Here is a 22,643-nt window from a genome sequence, read left to right on the forward strand (position 1 = left end):
AAACCAATCAAGACAGGGTCCCACTCAGAATATGAGTTCAATGAGTGGAGAGGACAGATATTCTCCAGAAGTAGTCAGGGGTGACCGTGTTTAAAATCGTGTCACACATTTTTGAAAGAGTTAATAAACATGTTAATAAAATATGAATGCAATAATAAGGCCAGAGGGGGGCCAGCCCTAAAGCTCTAGAACTTTCTCATTCAAGAGTACTTTGTTAAAGAAAACTAAAGCATCTATTGTCTGTTGCATGGAGCCACCTGGAGCCTACTGCCACATTCCTTGGTAGCCAGCAGTCGTTATCCATAAAACACTCAGTGATGCCTGCTGGTGCCCAACTCTAATATTCACACAGTCCCTGGTACACCAGAAGCCAACAGCCAAGGGGGAAGTGCCTGACATGCAGCAAAAGCAAAAGTCGTTGTGAGTTAGAGGCTATGGGGAATGCAAACAAGGGAATGCTGGGTAGTAGTGAGCATGACTGGGGCCCAGGCTAGTCTCCACCCTACGGGCCCGGCTGTACACTTTGTAAAGCTTACTTAATAGACAGGGAGGATTCAGAGGGATTCAGAGGAAGATGGCTACAAGAACAAAAGTGGTGCAGTATTTAAAAGGCCTGAGGTGTCTATGGACTTCTGAGGGGTAAGAGAGGAGCTGGAGAGGAGGTGTCCAGCCACAGTGGTGTTTGTAATCAAGCAGGACCCCCAGACGGGGTTAAAAAGTATCTGAGTCTTCACTGGGACTCCGAGGAGAAAAGGGGCCACCAGAACTCCCAGTGATTTGAAGTGCTGAACAAGTCCAGAAGCTGGGGCTGCAGTCCAGATGTTCTGAAGTGCAGATGCTCTACCCCATCCTGGCTTTCCCCTGCAAGTGTCCTTGTGTTTACTCGCAAACCAGACCTCTGGGGAGACTCAGGCAGCGCACACAGAGCCTTCACTTGTGTTCTGCTCTAAGCTAAGATCACTGTGGTTTGAATTGTGTTGCCTAAAAATCTTTGTTGAGCCCAGGAGTGGTGGGGCATGCCCATGATCCCAGCACTTAGACTGAGTTCAAAACCACAAAACCCATTTAATCTAATCTAATCTAATCTTGGGTCTCTGCACAAGCTCTTGTTTGGAAGCAGTGCTGTGTGGGTGTGATGGAATCAATGCGCACCTTCTGTCCTGGTAAGGGGAGGAGAGCTGCAGACACAGCCTTAGAACACCACAGGAAGATTGGAGACTGGATTAACCCAGTCTCTGGGGTAAATTCCCAGGACTGATAGCCAGCCCCAGGGATGAGGGAAAGGGAAGGGCACTCACACACGCCGTGCACATCCCAGTCCTTGTATCTGAAGGCAGTGGTGTGGACCAGGCACCCTCAGGTCCTCTTCCCGCCAGCCCACCTGCACACGGAGGCCAGGAAGCTGCGGTGCTCTGCGGTGGTGGAATGCGTGGGTGAGCAGGAATAATGCGGCCTTGCTTACCCTAGCCTCTCCCCAGCCTTGTGCCACCATCCCCAGCATGAGATTCCTCCCAAGACAGGGTTTCTCTGTGTAGTCCAGGCTGGCCTTAAACTCACAGAGATCCTTCTGCCTCTGTCCCCTCGGTGCTGGGATTAAAGGGATGTGCTACATATATATTTCTTAATTTTTTTCCATTTATTTTACATACTGACCACATTCCCCCAACCCTGCCACATTGTTGGGGCATATTACTTTAAGCTGTGTTACTTTTGTTTATGTTGTGTTTAACTCTGTGAAGTTGCTGTTCCTGTCTAAAACACCTGATGGTCTAATAAAGAGCTGAACGGCCAATAGCGAGGCAGGAGAGAGAAATAGGAGGGGCTGGCAGGCAGAGAGGAGAAATCTAGGGGAAGGAAAACTGGGAACAGGAAAGAAAGGAGGAAATATTCAGGGTCCAACCTCCCAGCTACACAGTCAGACATGGGGTTAAAAGGAAAGAAAAAGTGTACAGGAATAAAGAGAGATAAAAGTCCCAAGGCCAAAGGTAGATGGAATATTTTAAGTTAAGAAAGCTGGCAAGAAACAAGCCGAGCTAAGGTTGGTCATTCATAACTAAGAATAAGCCTCCATATGTGATTTATTTGGGAACTGCATGGTGGGTCCCCAAGAGAGTCAAAAGAGAGAAAAAAAAAAACAACCAACAACACCACATATATGTTTTTATGATATTTTTAAAGTCTTATTATTTTCATAAAAGAGGAAAAAACAGATAAATTTCTGAGTTCAAGGCTAGCAAAGTCTATGGAGTGATTTCCAGGCCAGTCAGGACTACATAAGGAAAGCCTGAGTCCAAAAAAAATCAATAAAAATAATTTTTAAAAGTTTATCATTTTATGTACATGGGTATTTTGCCTATGTGTATATGTGTGCACATGGGAGTGCAGAAGCTAGACAAGTTTACTGGATATTCCAGAATTAGAGTGTGTATGGTTGTGAGATGTCATGTGGATGCTGGGAACCAAACCCAGGTCCTCTGTAAGAGCAGAAAGTACTTTAATCACCAGGCCACCTTTCCCATCTCAAAAGGAAGAAGGTGAAAAAAGAACAAAGTTCCAATGTGCTCTAGGAACTTTCTTTTGTGTGCTATGGAATACCTGTCCCTTTCACCTCTGTTCCTTCCCCACTTGTCATCTGTGTTCCCACATAAACATGTATATTCTCTTAAAATAAACTGGGTATAACTCAGTTGGTAGAGTGATTGCCTAGTGTTCATGAAGCTCTAGTTGACACAGCCTCTAAATAGGCAGATGGAGGCTGGAAAGCAAGTTAAGGTCATCCTTGGCCAGCCTGGGCCGCATCAGACCTAGTAGACTAGTTTATCATGGCAATAGCATTGCCTGTGGTGATGCCCACCCGGGAGGCCAAGACCATCCTGGAAAACACACAAACAGTTGTGCACTCCATTAAAACTGGAACTGGGGAGATGGCTCAGTGGATAAGAGCACAAGCATGGGAACCTAAGCTCATAATCCTAGCACTTTGAATCCCCAGAAACAACATAAAAAACTAGGAATGGCCATGGGTGCCTGAAACCAACCTTGAAGGGTAGAGACAGTAGGATCCCAAGAGCCTATCAGAAACAACAGATTTCTGGCTTAATGAACAACTCTGTCTCGAGGCAAGGCAGAGAGTTAGAAGAAGACACTTTGTGTTCTGCTCAGGCCACTACATTCAGGCACCCACTCAAATGTATGCACCACACACACACACACACACACACACACACACACACACCCTATTTTATTACCTATAGTTAAGTGATTTTGGGGGTGTTGTCTTGTTTTTTTGTTTCTGTTGTTTTGGGTTTTTTTGGTTTATGAGCCATCCCCATAATGCATCTGACAGGGCATTATATGTATTCCTGTGTCTACACATGATGTAGACAGGGTCTCACTATAGTGCTGGCTGTTCTGGAACTCACTGTATGACCAGGCTGGTCTTGAACTCAGGGACACCTGTGTCTACCTATACCTTCTGAGTGTGGGAATAAAGGTGTACACCATCAGTTTCAAGATCCTTTTTTATTGTTTTTATTGAGCTATATATTTTCTCTGCTCCCCTCTCTTCTCTCCCCTCCTATCCTCTCCCACGGTCCCCATGCTCCCAATTTACGCAGGAGATCTTGTCTTTTTCTACTTCCCATGTAGATAGAGCCATGTACGTTTCTCTTAGGGTCCTCATTGTTGTCTAGGTTGTCTGGGATTGTGATTTGTAGGCTGGTTTTTCTTTGCTTTATGTCTAAAAGCCATTTATGAATGGGTACATAGGATATTTGTCTTTCTGGGTCGGGGTTACCTCACTCAATATGGTATTTTCTAGATCCATCCATTTGCCCACAAATTTTTTTAAAATATTTTATTATTTATTATGTACACAATATTCTGTCTGTGTGTATGCCTGCAAGCCAGAAGACTCCATTACAGATGGTTGTGAGCCACCATGTGGTTGCTGGGAATTGAACTCAGGACCTTTGGAAGAGCAGGCAACGCTCTTAACCTCTGAGCCATCTCTCCAGCCCCGCCCACAAATTTTGAGATGTCATTTTTTTCTGCTGTGTAGTACTTCATTGTGTAAATGTACCACATTTTCCTTATCCATTCTTCAGTCAAGGGGCATTTAGGTTGTTTTCAGGTCCTGGCTATGACAAACAATGCTGCTGTGAACATAGTTGAGCACATGTCCTTGTGGTACGATTGAGCATCCTTTGGGTATATACCCAACAGTGGTATTGCTGGTTTCGAGACCCTTTTAAAGAGAATATTTTGTATGAGTATGGGTGTTTTGTCTGCAAGTATACCCATGCACCACTAATGTTCCTGATGTCTACAGAAGCCAGAGAGAGTTTCAGAGCCCCTGGACCTGGGGATTGGAGTCATAGGTAAGGCACGAGCAGCCATGTGGGTGCTGGGAATCAAACCCAGGCCCATCTGGAAGTTTTAACCACTGAGCCATCTCTCCAGCCCATTGCAACTCTCTTAGCCATTTCTGAGCAACAAGGTTCAGAAGAAATGGCCCTCAGTCTATGACTGCCTAAAACTTATTATTATTTCAGTTTCACTGCTCCATAGGTGCCGACTTCAAAGCACTGGGCTAACATGACTCAGATAATTTTATTTCTATAGAGATTTGACAGGTAACAGGTACCACCTTAAAAGGAATAGTACAGGGACATTGTAGCAGCATATTGGCAATCCTGGTTTGTATAATGGTTTCCAATTATAAACTCAAGCCTAAAGTTAACCACCTGCACCAACCAGATGATGACAGGGGTGAGACTTGTAAGCAAATATAGAAGAAACTAGATGCGTTAAAATAAGTCGAGAATGAAGAGCTATAAAGGAATAACAGGTATAGTACAGCTTTCTTCTGAAACATACGTTTCGGCTATCATCACCCCAAGTGTCTGCCTCAGCTTTGCCAGCTTTCATAGCTTTTGAGGCAAGGTATTATTATTTTGTAGCTCTAGCTGGCCTGGAACTCAATAGGTAGAGCAGGCTGGCCTCGAACTTACAGAGATCTGCCTGCCTCCGCCTCTGGAGAGCTGGGACTAAAGGTGCGTACCACCACACCCAGTGCCTTTACAACACTTATCTGTCCACTCCTTAGTGAATAGATTTGGTAATTATCTAAGGCAAGCCGGGTGGTTTTGTTCAGGAACAAAAGGTCCCAGTCTTGTGTATTTTGTCCTGGAGGAAGATAATTAAATGGCTGTAGGCCAGACAAAGGGCTATGAAGAAACGAGGCCAAAGAAGGGAAAGAGGAAGGGCCAATGTAAATAGTGAAGTCAAGCAGGGTTCCTCACACTGTAAACCTCACAGGCTGAGTCAGGAGCTTCAGGCCAGCCTGGGCTATTGCAATGCAAGACATGGACTCAGCATATCTAAGTAACAAAAGAGCAGAAGGGGAATACAGTAGTTATTTTTGTGGTACTCTGGCAGAACATCTACAGAAGCAATCTAATGGAAGGATTTATCTTAGGTCACAGTATAAGAACATATGGTCCATCATGGTGAGGAAAGCCTGGGTTGGCCTTTGTGTGTGCCGGACTGCCTCGTTTCTGGGTAGATCAAGCAGAGAGGGAAAGGCTTTTCTTTCGTTACCAGCTCCACAGCTTCAGACACAGGACCTGTTCTCTCCACAGCTCTCCCAAACCCAACCTCTTCAGGCTTCAAACTTCAGACTAGTCAAACTCCAGCACCTTTACCCTGGACTAGATTGTCGTTCCTGCCCTGTCCCTGAGCATTCCCACTTCCTGTTTTCAAACATTCAGTTCCTGTCACGTAAGACTTTTTTCTGAGGTGATCAAACTACATAGTCCAGGCCGGCTTCAGGACTTGTTGAAGACAGCGTTTTAAGTTGTGAGGCTGGCCCTGGATTCCCTATGAAACCAAGGATGAACTTGATCATTTGGCCTCCACATGCCAACTGCTGGATTACTGGTCTACACCATAGCTGCGAGTTTATATGGTACTGGGGATCAAATCCACAGCTGTGTGAATTCTAGGCAAACATTCTACCAGGCTCTAGTCCTAGCTCCCATAGCACTTTCCCAAAACTTGTTCATTCTTTGAGATTAATGCAACCAGATGCAAGCCCTTTGTGAGGGAGGACCCCTGGCGTCCTCACCCTGACGGGTGTTTGGGAAGTGATCGCTTCCCTGAGGAAGGCACTGCAGAACAGGCCTAGTTTCAAAGTCCTTGTCCCCCTAGTATGACAGAGCAGCTGGGGACTTGTGTTCTACAGAGGCATTTGCTCATCAAGGAGTACTTTCCATGTTAAGGGTGGGTTTTCTTGTTTGTTTTTTGAGACAGGGTTTCACTGTGTAAAGACTTAGCTGTTCTAGAGCTTGATTTGTAGACTAGGTTGGCCTCAAACCCAAAGCTCAGCCTGCCTCTGCCTCTCCAGTGCTGGGACCAAAGGCGTGTATCACCATGCCCGGCTACTACGGGACCTTTAAAATGGCACTGGGGTTGCTATGAGGGTCCATGCTGAGTGTGGGATGTGTGTGTCATGTAAAGGCTCTAAAGGGTGCAAAGTAACAGTGAGGTGCCACTAGCACCTGGGGAGGGGGGAGACATCTGCTCAAGATCTCCCCAGGAGAGCCTGACACTTCGCTCACACTGAGAATACAGCTGCAGCTGGGGTGCACTTAACTTGCATTGGTAAATCATAAGGACAGGGCTACAGATTTTTTTTTTTTTTTTTGCTTAGAGAAGTAGAAAATAAAGGTTATCTTATAATCAATAGACCTCAGGATTGATGCAAGTTAATATATAAATATGGAGGCGGGAAGTGAACAGTGTATGGGGCCACCTTATGGACAGCCCTTACCACCCATCCCACAGCTTCTGTATTTACGTGCACATGGCAGACATGTATATGCTTCATGTGTGTGTGTCCATCGAGGCCAGAGCTGCAGGCAATTGTACTTCCGATGGCCCAGACACAGCGCCCTTCAGGCCATCAGCCACCCCACCCAAGCCTGACTCCATGGTGCTTTGCATCATGTTTTCTTTCAGAACTTCAACATGGACACACAGTTGAAAATAACTCACTGTTACCCAAATCTGGAGCTAAATAATATTACTGCAAAATAAACAAGCAAACTTGGGCAGGATCATCAGGACAAGGGGAAGGGTTTACAGTTCTTCCTAAATATTTATTTATAGGTTTTAAGTGAATATGTGAAAACTACCCCCAGATGTAGACAAAGACCAGAGAGATAGCGAGCAGCACAGGTCTTTTAGCCACATTCTTCCAAAGTGGAGACAACGACACAGTTCCCCTCCAGAAGGAGCCCTCGGGAACACACATGCATTTATTCTAAAACATGGGGCCACTGGCGAGATGTGGGGTATTTGCCAACTCTGTCCTTGAACTCCTAAGGGATATTTTGTTTCTTTAAACAGGGACGCGACCTTGAACTTCTGACCCTTCAGCATAAACAGGAATGCTAGATCACAGGTAGGTGCCCTCACAGCCAGTTTAACTTGAAGTGTGGACTGAACCATGGTTCCATCATGCATGCCAGATGAACAATGATAAGTCACATTCCCAGCCCTGCCCTCTGGAACTCTTGGAAACTAGTTTTGAATAGAGTTGCTCAGATGGAAGCAGAACAACTCAACTTTTCAAAATTGTAGCAATCCTAACTCGTCAGCAACCCTTGCTGGGTGAAAAGCCCACGCTGCTGCCTGAACTGCTGAGACAGTGATATCAGGGAGCCAGAGTCAGGGCCTCTGCTGCTGACGGCAGATAGACTCATGCTTCATTCTTCCTTCACCTCTGTTTCTGCAACATTTCGGGAGAGGAACCTTCCCTGCAGCAAGAATCTCAGGGGCACTTAGCACCTGCAGTCCATGGGAGAGAACCATCCCCTGGGAAGCCTACATATGGCAGGTACCACACATCTGACCCAAGAAGTGTCCCTTGGGAGAAGCAGCTTGAGTTCAAGGGGACCCAGAAGCCCTATGTTGCCTCATTAGGGATTCTCTGGGTGCTACCCTGCATTCTCCATTTTTACAGACAGACAGCTATGCAGAGATCCCACCAGACCTTCCTGACCATGGTCGCTGAGCTGCTGACCTCTGCCATAGGCCTTAGTGTCCTTGGATCTGGGGGGGATAGAAGGGTCACTGGAAAACTTTCCCCTAGCTGCACCCTTAAGGAGACTTGTAGGTGACTCAAAGCTTGGTGAGCTCTTCTCACCAGCCACATAAGCAGAGGAGGCTGAGCGGGCATGACTGCCCTGGTGGCGCACCAGCCAGGAGCGACAGGTGAAGCTCTTGCCACACTGGCCGCAGGTAAAACGCTTCTCCTGAGAGTGGCTGCGCAGGTGCCGTAGGAAACTAGGTTTGTGCGTGAAGCAGGAGCCACACTGGGTGCACTGGAAAGCATGCTCACCAGAGTGCACACTCTGGTGCACTGTCAAATTGGCCAGGCGTGTGAAACGCTTGTCACATTGGGTGCATGGAAATGGTTTCTCACCCGTGTGTGTGCGCCGATGTTCCACCAGTGTGGACAGGCGCCCAAAACGACGGCCACACTGTGCACACGGGAAGGGCCGTTCTCCCGTGTGGGTGCGCTGGTGCTCCAGCAGTGTGGACAGGCGGCCAAACCGCTTTTCACACTCAGCGCATTTATAAGGCTTCTCCCCTGTGTGTGTGCGGTAGTGCGTGGTAAGTGTTGACTGGTGGACGAAGCTCTTGCCACACTGGACACAGGTGTAGGCACGCTGGGCTGTGGATGCACGACGGTTCCTGGTGAGAGTGACCTGCTGTGTGGCATTCTGGGGGCACTGGAGACTGGCAAAGGGCGAAGATCCATGGTGTGGGTGCACAAGCTGAGTGCTGAGCTCTTTGACAACGAAGTCCTGGCCATTCTCAGTGCCCTCAGTAGCTGGCACAGGCTGACTCTGAGAGCCTCGGGGGAGGGAGGCCACCTCTCTCTCTCTGGAAACGGGGAGCAGGTCCCCACAGGTTCTCCTCTCGAAGTCCTCCTTGCTGGAGCTCCCTTCAGTTGCCCACACTGGGTCTGGTAGCACGGACTCTCCCTCCAGGATCCTTTTCTTGTTAGCTAGCCAGGTTTCTGGTGGGGAGAGACAGAGATGAGCCATTCCTGCCACAGGTCTGGAGCTGGGCTGCCTGATCCCCCTGTTCTTTGGTATGGAAGGCCTGAGGCTCACATGACCCTGTCACTGAAGGCCCTCCCTCTGTATCTCCCACTTGCCTTCTGCCAGAGGCCCACTCTGTACCATCTGCATGTCATCCAAATGCCCTAACAGCTAAGTTGTGTACCTCTGCTTAAGGCCTCTTCTCATCGATACTTCAACAGCTCCCAAGAGCAGCTCCACAGCAGCCCCTGATATGTGCCACCAAGACCAAGAATGAGAAAGCCTGCCTACCACATCCTGGTTCTGATTCTGGTGCAGAGACAACAGGACAACACAGGATACGTGCTCGCTGCCACTTCCAGACATGAATACAGAAAGCCCCCTGGAGGTGTTCATAGACTCAGATATACAGCCTATCCCTGGGCTTCACCTGAGCACAGATAGGCACTGGTTGTCTCTCGCAGACTCTTCTCATGTGCCTCTTCCTCTTGCTTGATCCAGGGGAGAACACTGGGGGGTGATTCCAGCTGGCCTGGTTCTAAGGAAAAGAAGCCCCGAGGGCATCAGATGTCACAACCTCTAGTGACCACAAGGAACTCCCAAAAGAATCACAGAGCCCAGGAAAGGCAGAATAAAATACAGTATGATAGGAGTCAGGAGAGCTGAGGTACAAGGCTTCTGAATAACCACGACCAGCAGCCTTTCATCACACCACCCGTCTTCCTGTAGGGAAGAACAGCTCGAGTTTGCCTGGGCCCACAGATCCCTCCAGAATACAGAGCATATTTTGAGAACACTTCAAGCAGATAAACAACAGGATTAAATAAAGGCTCAGACTTTTCCAGCTCCATGATCTCTGTGATTTACCCAACCTCTCTGAAGCTTACTTCATTTATGTATGCGAAAAGACAAAACCTACAAGAGATTTAAATGGATCAATATTTATTGTCTATAAGTCTGAACTTTGTTAAATTGGAAATAAATGCATTGTACTAAGAAAAAAGGGCAATTCTTCCCCTCCTGCTAGTTTTTTTTTTTTTTTTTTTTTTTTTCCCCACAAAGCAGGGTTTCTCTGTGGCTCTGACTATCCTGGAACTTGTTTTATAGACCAGGCTGGGTGCACCACTACACCCGGTTCCTACTAGCTTTTTTTTTTTTTTTTTTCTGAGATAGGGTCTCACTCTGTAGACCAGGCTGCCCTCTAACTCACAGAGTTCCACCTGCTTCTGCCTCCTGAGTGCTGGAATGTGGGAATGTGGGTTTTATCAGTCTCTGGCAGCCTAAGTAACACAGTACCCTAGGATAGGTGTCCTTCAAGGGTCACGTGACCTCACTAGTTTGTTCCAATCTCTAAGATCCATATCCATAGCACAGCACATCATGCATGCTCTCCCCCAATGAATAAATGTTAAGAAACTTAAAAGAGGAAACCATTCAAGCCACAACTATCTAGCTACCAATCACATACTTCAATATTGTTCTAAGTTTGGACCTGGAAATACAGGGTCAGCTTTCCATTGTTCTGGTGGCACCTGTGGTCCAATCATACTAAGAAGATGCTCCCCAACCACAAGTACCCACCTCCCCTACACAGGCTGCTTCCATAATTTTAACCTAACAGCTGGAAAATTCCGTTTTTAACAGGAAGCACTTCAAGCTTTGGAAAACGAAGTCAACAGTAATATACCACCTGGGTAAAGCACTTGCTACCAAGTCTGATGACCTGAGTTGAATTCTTGGAGCCCACATATTAGAAGGAGAAAAGTGATTCCCACAAGTTATCTTCTAACTTACACACACACATTGTGAGGTCTCTGAGTATGTACACCAATAATAAGAACAGCAGCTATGCTGGGAGGGGCTTAAGATGGGGGAGGTAGCCAATAAAGAGAGGCTTTAAAAAAATATTGTACATATGTATCTGTGCACACAAGTGCAGTGTTATCCCCTGGAGCTCACAGATGCCTATATGGGTATAGGGTATATGAGTACAGGTGCTGGAATCATACTCAGAGCCTTTAGATAGCAGCATGTGCTCTTAGCTTCAGAGCACTCTCCAGTCCACGAGAAGTCTTTTAAATTGAGCCTGGTGGTGCACAACTGTAATCCCAGGACTTAGAAGGCAGAGGCAGAACGACAGATACAAGCTCAAGGCTGGTCTATATAAGTTCTAGGCCAGCCAGATCTAATAGCAAGACCGTATCCAGAGAGAGAATGTTTGACCTCTGCACTACTGAGCAAAAACACATTCATATAAAAATGCACTTGCATAATCTAAAGGCTAGAGGCTCATCAGCCCCTGCCAGGTGACCCTCTAACCAGCTTCTCAGACTCTAAGGTGTCCAAATCACTTAAACATGTTGAAACTGTAATGCCCATGCTTACCGACTGAAGATCCTCAGAAATTTGGCAGGAAGAGCTGCCTCTGGAAAATAAAGCGAGCTTACACCAAATGACAGTGGAGAAGCTATTGGAGGAAGGAGTGACTGGTAAGACAGCAAGGACCATCCAAGGCTAGGCAATCCTAAGTCCCCTGAGGACACCCATCCACAGAAAAGTTCTGGGCACCTCCAAGGACAGACCAGCCAACACCCATTCATGGGTCCTCGGTGAACCAACAAGTGTCACTACCTACTAAGCAAGCCCTTCCTGCTTATACTCCATTCTCAAGTGCTACTGGCTGATTTCTGTATCCTGGCACTGTACCCTCTCTGTGGTATCCCCACCCATGCAGGGACCCCCAAAACACTTTTAACCTCAGTGCAACTTGCCAACCAGTCAGTGTGTTCTTTCTTAATTTAGCTCCCTTCAAATGAGGGCTTTTCTCCTCAAATATAGTAAAAATCTAAAAACAAGGGAATGGGCTTGAGAGAGGATTATTACAGCAGACCTGGGTTTGGTTCCCAGCACCTACATGGGGATGCTCACCACTGATTCTTAGCTCCATTTCTAGGGGGTCTAACATCACAGGCACATGCAGACACACACATACCTCCAACATGGAATGGTACCTTTGTTCTGAGCAAACAGGGAATCTATCCCCTTTCAGCAGGAGTGGTCTCTTCTTCTATTGTTTCTTTCATTTGAACTAAGGATTTCTTCACCTTTCAAAAAGACAGGGTGGTTCACACCTAGAATTCCAGTACTCCAGAGGCTGAGGTAGGAGGCCCAAATTCAAGGTCAGCCAGAGTCACCCAGTAACTTCCAGGCCAGTCTGGGTTAGAGTAAGATCCTATCAGGAAAAAAGGCTGGAGCTATAACTCAGTGGGAGGGGGCTTCCCATAGCATTCACTAGGTTCAGTCTCTAGCAGCGGGAAAGCAAAGGAAAGCAAACAGCTTTGTGATCTGCACTCCACCTTAGTGCTGTTACCGAGGAGAAGGAAAACTGAGCTCTCACTCTCGCTGTGTGTCACCCTAGAGTGTGCCAGGCACCGCGTGGAAGGGAAATAGCAAACTAAGACTCGGCTCCTTCCCTAAAGAGAACACACTTGGTGGAAGCAGGCTGAAGAGCTGGGGCATCAGAAGTCTGATGGAGGTGATAAACTGTCTGCCTCACTTTTGACCCTTTCCCACAGTTCCTGGACTGACAGCAAAATTCAGTGGTGGAATAAGAATAAGTATAGTTACAAACTAAGTCCTAGAGGGACAAACAGCAGGGGAGGCCTCCACTCCACAGAAATGAACTGAGAGGAACTGGACAGTGAGGAGCAGATTCTAATCTGTGTGTCTCCACTGATGTCTTGGATAAGCAATTTAACCTTCCTGCAAGCTCCAAGATGATGCAAGAGCTGAGGATGTAGCTACAAAATTCCAGATCTAATCAAGTATCACATAATAACACACTTCTGAACACGAGGCTGGAGGACCTAGTGTTTACTGCGAGCCCTCAATTCTCAGACCTGAGATATCTTCACAAAGCATGCCCATGGGGCTGGAGATGGCCCAGTGGTTATGAGCACTGAACACCCTTCCGGAGGACTCAGGTTCAGTTCTGAGCACATACATGGCAGTTCACAACCATCTACAGCTCCAGTTCCAGGTAATCTGGCCTCTGCAGGCACCAGGCATGCATAAGATACATAGACAGACACACGCAGGCAAAACCACCCGTACATACAAAACAGAAACATGTCTACACTTAATTCTAAAGATGGGAATTAAAGATATCTTCTAAAGCCTCTAAGACCAATCTGCTCTGGCTCTCAGATCCAAAGGTCTCAACACACCGAGGAAAACAATGAAACACATTTGGAAGCCTCTTACCCAGAGCACCCAGCACCTCACGGCTCTCTTTTGCTACGTCCTTGCAGAGCTCTTTCTGCCAGTCTTCTGGGCTGCCTTCCTGTTGCTCAGGGAAACACTCAGCCACCTCTTCAGTAGTTATAGAAACCTGGAGGAATACAAATCCCCACACCCTTTCAGAGAACAGCCAGAAACGGCTCCAAAATTATGGGCACCACTGACCAAATGCTAGCCTCTGCCCACATTTCCACAGAAAAGTGTCTTCCCAGCTCCATTGCACACCTGCATCTTCGGTTAGAAGCTGAATGGAGACGCTTTCTTAGATTTCCTCTTTCGAAAGTCATCCTGGGGCCTTCCCTTCTAGCCCACCTCCATTCCTCTGTGTCAGCTGTCTATACAGAACACTTTCTACCAAAGATCCCCCCAGTGGCCACACCAGGCTGAGACGCAGATCAGTGCCTCATCCAGCCATCATCAGAGAAGGTGAGAACTAGCAAAGACCCACAACTGGACAACGTGCAGAGCGAGAAACTTTGGAGCATTCAGTCCTGAATGGAGTATCTTCATCAGCCCTCCCCTCAAGGCTCAGGGATCTATGTGGAAAAGGAGGAAAAAAGACTGTGGGAGTCAGAGGACAACTCCAGGGCAGCAGTGTCCTCCAGACACAGCCAGGCTGATGTCCATGTGAACTTGCAGAGATGGAGGGAAGTCCCACCCCTAACTAAGAAGCTATCTGTAGTTAATAGCTGATAGCAAAGGAATGAGCAGTTTTTCAGTGGCATCTCACTGGGTATATTTAACACACTTCATGGCAGATCCCACGTCCAGTAGTTAGACAACATAAAACAAATTAAATGGTATTTTTATTGACTTTGCTTAATTTTACTTTGTTTAGACATGCTTTTATCTTATTAGTCTTTTGCTTGTATATTTTGGTATCTGCATGTGTGTGTGTGTGTGTGTGTGTGTGTGTGTGTGTTTTCGAGACAGGGTTTCTCTGCGTAGTTTTCAGAGATTCACCTGCCTCTGCCTCCCAAGTGCTGGGATTAAAGATGTGCACCACCACTGCCCAGCTGTTTTGGTGTGGGTTTTTTTTTTTTTTTTTTGTTGTTGTTCTTTAAAAGAGAGAAAAGAATGTAAATTTGGGTAGGTAAGAAGATAGGAAGGCTCTGGGAGGAATTAGGGAGAGGGGAAAACATGATCAAAATATAATGTATGAAAACAATTTTTTTTCTTTCTTTCATTTTCTTTTTTTTTCCCCTCTGAGACAAGGTTTCTCTGTGTAGTCCTGGCTATCCTGGCACTCTGTAGACCAGCCTTGTCTTGAACTCTAAAATCCACCTGCCCCTGCCTCTGAGTGTTGGGATTAAAGGTGTGTGCCACCAACTGAAAACAATTCTTTTCAATTAAAAAAAAAAGGTGGGGGGAACCATTCTGGGATAACTGCTGTTGCTCAAACATGTCCTTCCCAACAACTCACTCTACTGCCTAAGCAGACAACTTGCCAATGTCACACCCTCCTGACATTTTAAAAAGCTCTTAAGGTTCACTGTACTTGACTGGAGGCCTCCCTTTACTCTATGAATACCTTGGGGGCTTCATCCTTGCTGCTAGCGGGCAGCCTCAGGACCCAGGAGTTCCGGGTTTGCATCTGGTTCTCCAGGTTCTCCAGCCGCCGCTGCAGCAGCCCGTACTCCTGCAGCAGGGTCCCCAGCACGGCCCACTTGCCCTCCAGCTGGCTGCTGAGCTCCATGGCTGTCTTCTCAAAGTCAGCCAGCCTCTTCTCAGCTGACCCTGTTCGTATTTCCAGGCTTTGAAGATGGACAGCTTGGGACTCTGTTTTCTTCTCCACCACCTGAACAGCAGCCAGGATGGCTAAAAGGGAGATCTCCGCAGACTGGATCTGGGCCTGTTGTTGGAGGTCAGTCCCCATATGCCAGTCCTGTGACCAGAGACAAGGAGATGGGTTGGCTTCCAGAAGAAGGCCAAGAATTGTTCTCAGTACAGTAAGATCAGGATCTTCTGGAATGGGTTCAGACTCCAGTCAAAGACAACAGACACCAGACCCTACAGAACCTTCATGGGAAGAATACTGAACCTAGAGTCACTGCAATGGAAAATTAAATAGTGAGCATTCAAATGTATACCAGATTTAATCTTGCTCTGTTGCAGAATATTTATTTAACTATGCAAAGATGTAATATTTATTTAACTATGCAAAGATGTGAGATGTGTTAGATTTGTTTATGTTGTCAAATATTGAACTATGTAAAGATGTGTTGCTTGCCTGCTTAAGGCACCTGATTGGTCAATAGCAAGGGAGGAGGTATGGGGAGGGCTTCTGGGCAAGGAGAGTAAGAAGGAGGAATTTTGGCTCAGGGGCCAGCCAGATACAGAGGAAGCAGGAAAGTAGGGCAGACAGAATGAAAGAAAGGTAAAAAAAAGCCCCGAGGCAAAACGTAGATGAACATAAACAGGTTAAATTCATAAAAGAGCTAGTGGGATAAGTCTAAGCTAAGGCCCAGCATTCATAGTTAATAAGTCTCTGTGTCTTTATTTGGGAGCTGGCTGGCAACCCAAAGAAAACCCCAACCCTACTACTCTACTTTTACTGACCACCTTTTTGTCCTCTGGAGACACAGCCCAACAAGACTACAAAACCTGCATACCCAATGGCAATCTCAGCTCCTCCTCTCCCCCACACAGGGTTTCTCAATATGTCCCTGGCTGCCCTGGAACTAGCTCTGTAGACCAGGCTGGTCTTGAACTCCTGAGTGCTGGGATTAAAGGTGTGCGCCACCACCGCCCAGTACCCTCACCTCCTCTCACAGCAGCTTCCCCCACAGTGATTCTAACGCTGTGTGAATTCCTGACCTGCCCGAGATACTAGGTGTCTTAGTTAGGGTTTCTGCTGTAGCGATGAAACACCACGACCAAAAGCAACTTGACTAGAAAATGATTTCCTTTGCTACACTTCTACATCGCTGTCTATCACTGAAGTCAGGGCAGGAACCTGGAGGCAGGAGTTAAAGCAGAGGCCATTGAGAAGTGTTTAGTTCCTCATGGTTTTCTCAGCCTAATTTCTTATAGAACTCAGGACCACCAGCCCAGATGTGGCCCACCCACAATAGGCTGGGCCTTCCCACACCAAACACTAGCTAAGAAAATGCCCTTCAGGCTTGTCTACAGCCCAACCTTTTGGAGATATTTCCTCAGTTGAGGTTCCCCCCTCTCAGACGACTCCTGCTTGTGTTAAGTTGGACACAAAGTCTCTGTGCCTGAGGTACCTCATCAACCAGCCCCTGAATAGTCACCACACTGGAAGGCTTGATCTTAGCTGCCAGTAAGCAGGGGCCAGAGAAAGCTGAAAGCAAGCATCATAGTCAAAAGGAAATAACCCCGAAAATACCCTGTCTAAAGGAGCTGGGCAGTGAGTGCTTCATGTATAACGAAATAATGAAAGAGCAAGGAGCTCCTCTGTGGGGATAGCAGGTCTCTTCCAGAACTGGATTCTGTGCAGGTTGGGGCTAAGATACACTACTCCCCCTAAGGCTTTGTGTTCTCAATTACAAGGACATCATGACTTTCTCTCTCTTAGGTGGTCAAGAATGAAATAAGCTACAGGTATGAAACAGCTCTCAGGTTGCATGGCATTACCTTATACTGTATTACTAATAAACACAAAGGTTCCAGACTACTGACCAGGATTTTTATATATTATAAGCCAAAGACTGAAATTAATCTACTTTTGTGATGTCTCCAAGACATCTTCCATAAAAAGACACAGCAAAGTGCCCCACACAGTTGGATACTTGTCACTGACACCTATCCTTTCCTCCCTTCTTTCACAGCACCATGGTGCCATCCTGGGGTCTGACCACTGACTATGGCTGGGAGGAGTCTTCACAGATAGGGGTCAGATATCTTCGTTTCTCTCTGACCCTTGCCACAAGTCTGGCACCTAGAAGTGTCTCTGAAGTTACTGCAAAGCTATAGCTAGCAGATGACCTCTACCTTCAGAGACAGCATCTCAGCAGTTCATTCACACGAGTTGGAAGCCAATAGGTCAAGCCTGAGCTTAAAACACACCTAACCAACATCCTCTATAACGATGACTCCCCCCTACCAACTACAGTAGCAAATCTTCCCGGGGGTTATTGGGAAATAGCAGGTGAGGGTGTATGCATCCACCCTGAATGTAATCGAGTTCAGGCCTGAAACCCATGGAACCCCCGTAAGGACAAGATTATGGCTCCCAGGACCAAAAGGGCTAGCTGGAGGGGCCTTAGCTCAGGAATAGATCTGTGATGGCCAATAATGGTGGAGAAATCCCGGAAAAGGAGTCCCGTGGAGTTAAAACATCCACAGCCAGTGTATCGGGCCCAGACATTTCCTGGTTAAGCTCAATTGGCTTATATTATGAATGATCAAAACCCGGACAAGAGACAAGAGCTTTATCCTGTAGGCATAGGAATCCTAGTCTTCCTCCCTGAGACTCTACCGAGCTCAACCCAATTTCAGGAGGTGATAAGATGTGTTCCAGGCAAATTCAGAGACCGTTTCGCATCCCCACATGGTCTGTGCGGGCCGCCCTTACCGGAGCAGCGGCCGCCTCGGTCATGGCTGCGCGCGATCCTGCCTCGTCTCAGAGTTGCCGCTGCGATATTCCCTACCGACGGTCCTTTTTGCCCACACGCAACAGACTCGGACGACCGTCCGGGGCAAATAGCCTCGGGACAGAACGTACAGAGACGTGAGCCAGCGTTGTCTCAGCTGCCCCTCCACTGCTCCCGCGGCTGGATGGCAGGCCCCACCCTCCACAAGCAGGCTCCTCATTGGCTAGCCATGGAGGTCCCGCCTCCTGGCTGCACAGAGCCCAGACTCCATTGAGCCGAAGCACCAGCCCGCAGCGTGCGGGCGCGTTGTCTCCACCCTGCAGGTGTGAGCGCAGGTGTACGAGCTCCACCTGCGGAGGAGCCAAGCGAACCACAGTGATCATCAGCTCAGACTACTCAGTACAAACTAGGCCACAAGCACGTAGTTATTCAAACGTGTTTATAGAGCACCAATTAGGCTAAGATTTCCACCATCATAGTTCTTAGAGCCATATGGGCCAACCATTTCTTTGTTTTAAAAAGTGAGGGAGCCAGTAGACTCTGGGATCAAATCTAGACACCATTGCTGGGCTCCTTCAACAAGCAGCCTTCGTTCAGTTCATTTTTAACTCAAAACACTCTTTAATGTGTCCTAATGAATTCCAGGACAAACGCAGTAAGCCCAATTGGGCATTATGGCGCAGGCAAGTAAATCCTAGCATTCTGGAGGTAGAGGCAGGAAAATCACTCAAGCCCAAGATCAACCAAGGTTACACAGCACCCACTTTCCCCACCCACATTTGTTTTGTGCTTTAAACGTCGAATACTTGTTTCCAGGGAGCATTTAGCATTAGAAAAGAGGCCCAGGAACCTCAGCCCAGCACCTCCCTAACAGCAGGGATGAGCTTTTGCAGTTGAGGATTATGCTTGAAACAGATATACTGTACACATCCTGTCTGAGCGCTTACTGACAGCTGTTGTCTTGCTTGAGGGGCTTAGAAAACAGTTGGGTGAGCAGGCATGGAGGATCCAGAACTGCCAAACGGCTTGTCTACTTATTCCTGGCCCAGGAATGATGGCAGAGCTACCCTCTGCCTCATCTGTTCAGGGCTTCTGAGAGGCAAGGGTCTGAATGGCATCAGAAAATAGCACAGCCAGATGATGGTACCTAGGAGCCCTCCTGATGATGCTCAGGTGTTTGAGTGCCAAACGAGAGCAAACTACCAGGAAAGCTGGGACCTACCAGGCTGTGTGGGCCGCACCCAACATGGCGTGGCAAAGAGGCAAAATGAACCAGCCATCCCCAAGACGTTGTGGTCTGAGACTGTCACCTCAAACCCCTGGGCTTCAGCTGGTGCTTTTGAAAGGCCCCTCAAGTACCAGCTTGGCTGGAAAGTCTTTCTAGAAACCGAAGGAACTGCCACTTGGAAAAAGAAAAGAGGTTCTTCCTGAAGGAGTCTGTCTGGGGAGAAAGGGCACAAAATCAACAAAGAGAAGAGACCCAGACTTAAAAGGATGGACAAAATAGGCATTTGTCTAGCACTTCCTGACACAGACTACGCTACGGTGACGTCTAGGCTGTTCTGTGAGACAAGGAACATGAGGCTCAAGAGGGTGGAAGGAGTCCCTAGCTTCATCCCAGAGTTCCCCCAGGCAAGGGCTTCCTGGGCTTGCTCTAGTTTCCATCAGGCATTTTTGCAGGTCACAAAGGGTCACACTACCAACCCTGAGACCTGAGAGGAGTGGCTCATTCCTAGCTTCCATTTCCCTCACAACTCCTAGTAAAGGATGCAACTGCCACACGAGGGGAAGGCAGGAGAGTGAGAATCACCCTGAGCATTCAACACACCTGAGCCCCCTGCTTTCAGAACAGCAGCCAAGCCAAGCCACCAAAACAAGTCTACACTAAGCAGGCCCTCCCACCCCGTCAGCACCAAATGGAGGAGGTAGCACAAAGTTCCTGTCCCTTGGCAGCTTTGGATCTCCAAGAAAAACATTCTCAAAGCAACAAAGTAAAAATAATTAAAAAAAAATGAGAAATGCAAATTTCCAGTGCCTTCCCTTAGCCACCTGTGAACTCTTTTCTTTCTCAAGTAGACTGCTGATTTTCATCCATGCAAACCTTCTCCCCAAGGTCTCTCTTGTCCCATCCTGGAAGAGACAAAATTTTCTATTCCTACTGACTGTAGTACCAGCCAAAGGTAAAGATTCTTTCCCGAGTCAGGAATGTCCAAAAGAGAGGAATCAGGAGATAGAGGCACCTATCACACACCTACAGTCACCAAAAGGGTGACTTCTTCGTATTTGAGTGGAAAACAAAACAATAAAACTCTCCAAAGCCATTCCAGAATGAAGGACAATGTCAGGTCAGGAACAAGGGAAAGGCCTGAGAGTGCAGATCCCACCAGGGTACTCAGGAGAGCCTGAGGTGCCATAGCAGGCTCCTCTGGTCAGCCTTTCTCTTCAGGGCTGGGCTCCCAAGTGGACAGACAAAATGAGGAAACACAGGATAGCCTGGCCTCATGAGTGGGTGTGCATGTGGACAGTCAGGTGGTGGTTCCTGTTGAAGGCCCGGCCACACTTGGGGCACTGATAGGGACGTTCACCAGTGTGGATGCGCTGGTGACGGAAGAGGTCTGAGGGCCGGCGGAAGGCCTTGCCACAGTAGGGACAGGTAGGCCAGCCCTGCTTGATGCCTGTGTGCTGACGCTGGTGCAGTATCAGGGTCTTCCGTCGCTGGAAGGAGAGCAGGCATTCACTACAGTGGTAAACCTTAGCTGTTGACCTTTGTCTCAGGAAAGCACTGCTTATCAGGGAACGGTGTCTTGTGGGCTTCTGAGGTACCCAGCCGATGATAGGACCAGGCACCACCACCTCCCCTGGTTCCAGTGTGGAGTGGCTTTCCCCTGACCCAACAGGCAAATCACTGCAAACCTCCCTGTGTTCCTCCTCTTCTACATGGGTCCGCTGATGAATTGTCAGATTAATTTTCAAGCGGAAGCTCTCCCCACAGTCAGGGCATGAGAATGCCCGCTGTTGTTGTTGTCGTCGTCGTCGTCGAGGAAGGGTACAGGGTGGCTCCTTCCTAGCCACTGCGGCCTGGGGTTCCCTAATCAGTACCCTAGGCACTCCCTGGTCATGAAGCAGTCTGGAGTTTCTAGTCCTGGGCCTTTTGTGGGACTGGCTCATGGACTGGCTCAGGGACTCCAGAAGCTGCTGCTCAGATTCATCCTCGGCCTGTGCTTCTGTCTTGATGGTCACAGCACCACCACCTGGCAAAGGAATCATGACTGGTTTCCAAGAGAATCACACAGCTCCCCTCACCATTTGATCCAGGTCCTGTTCCAGGTTCAGGCCTCTTCTCCCTTGCCCAGTTTCTATGAGTATCCTCAGAGCAGGTCAGGGGGTCCTACTCACAGACACCATGGGCAGGTCTTTGTTTGCTGTGTTGTGCTCATTCTTAGAAGATGAGCTAAGAAGAGCGGGGAAGGGAGAAAGTTACAGAAGCCAAGAGGAGCCAGGAACCCTATGGAGTCCAGGGTTTGACTCTGGAAGATGGATGGGTGGGACTATAGTGGGGAGACACTTCTAAGTGTTGTGATGATACTAGTTACAATAGAGATGGACAAGGAGCCCATGGGCCCCAACTGCTTCCAGACCATGATTAAGAGGCCTTGTGGCTGTAATCCCAGCACTCAGGAAGCTGAGATGGGAGAATCGCCACAAATTTAAGACAAGCCTTGGCTAAACTGTGGTTTTAAAGCCAGTCAGCTATATTCACCCCCAGAGAGAGAGAGAGAGAGAGAGAGAGAGAGAGAGAGAGAGAGAGAGAGAGAGAGAGAATACCTCTGTGGCCTAGGGGAGGGGATGGGAGTGACTTGCCTGTGTGTCACTCATCCCAAATAAATCCACTGGAGCCTCTACTGTCCTATCAGCCTGTGACTCCTATAAGGGCCCAGTGCAGGTCTCACCTGATGCAAGGGTGGAACTGAGACAGTAAAAGTGAAGGGACAGAGCCATGAAAAGCCCAGGCTGAAGTGAGGATAGTAGTCCTCAGGTGCAGAGAGCAAAGGTCTTGTCATTGAGCCCTATCAGAAAAACATGGACTTCACGTGCAGCCCGTACATTTAAACCATAGGTCAACGTGCAGTGCCAGATGTCACAGCTGCGAATCTAGACAGGCCAGCTTGCAGGGTTCCTGTGTGCCAGAGCACCACATGAACAGCCTTCCTGCCATTAGCAAACCATCGCCTAAGACACGCAGCGTGTCCTCAAGCAGGACTTTCCATTAGGCCAGTTGACCACAGGCTGACTGCTACTCACAAATGTCCCTCTGAGCTGTTATGAGCTCTGCCACAGCCACAAGTGTCTCCTGCCACTCACCTGGTCCCACAGAAGGCAGGCTGACTGTGGGAGGGGAGGGTGGACATTCTCCCTCTGTGGATTCTCCCTCCTGTTTGATGGGTAAAGTGCTGGTGCTGGCTGGAGTCCCTGTGAGAGAGAGAATCAGATGAGGGCATTCCTGACACAAGTACCACAGGAGACATGGCCATTTCCCCAGCAGGTCCTGGACATGCTTAAGGGCCTGCGAGGAAGAAATCTTCAGGCATCCATCTGGAGGGCTTCTGAGGTAGGAACAGAGCTAGTAAGGCCACAAGCCCAGTCACATGTAGGCCCAGGCTCACAACCTCTC

At 48.0% G+C, this 22,643-nt stretch overlaps 2 protein-coding genes across 2 annotated transcripts; both read right to left on the reverse strand.

Annotated features, from left to right (window-relative positions):
- Positions 1-7,139: 7,139 nt before the first annotated feature.
- On the reverse strand, positions 7,140-20,473 carry LOC126487236 (zinc finger protein 282-like). Its single transcript, XM_050119949.1, has 5 exons — positions 17,953-20,473; positions 14,944-15,297; positions 13,377-13,503; positions 9,544-9,651; positions 7,140-9,088 (listed from the first exon to the last, which is right to left on the reverse strand). Exons 1-5 carry the CDS (start codon positions 17,974-17,976, stop codon positions 8,001-8,003), a joined length of 1,701 nt encoding a protein of 566 aa, XP_049975906.1. The 5' UTR covers positions 17,977-20,473; the 3' UTR covers positions 7,140-8,000.
- Positions 18,025-22,324, reverse strand: LOC126487246 (zinc finger protein 783-like). The gene is given in 3 exon segments (XM_050119958.1): positions 18,025-18,321; positions 19,213-19,412; positions 20,470-22,324. Coding segments are annotated over 3 exon segments (1,266 nt in total). The 5' UTR covers positions 21,239-22,324.
- Positions 22,325-22,643: the final 319 nt, after the last annotated feature.

The sequence above is a fragment of the Alexandromys fortis genome, unplaced genomic scaffold (assembly GCF_014885135.2).
Source record: "Alexandromys fortis isolate MF-2015 unplaced genomic scaffold, M_Fortis_MF-2015_v1.1 scaffold_177, whole genome shotgun sequence".
NCBI lineage: Eukaryota > Metazoa > Chordata > Mammalia > Rodentia > Cricetidae > Alexandromys > Alexandromys fortis.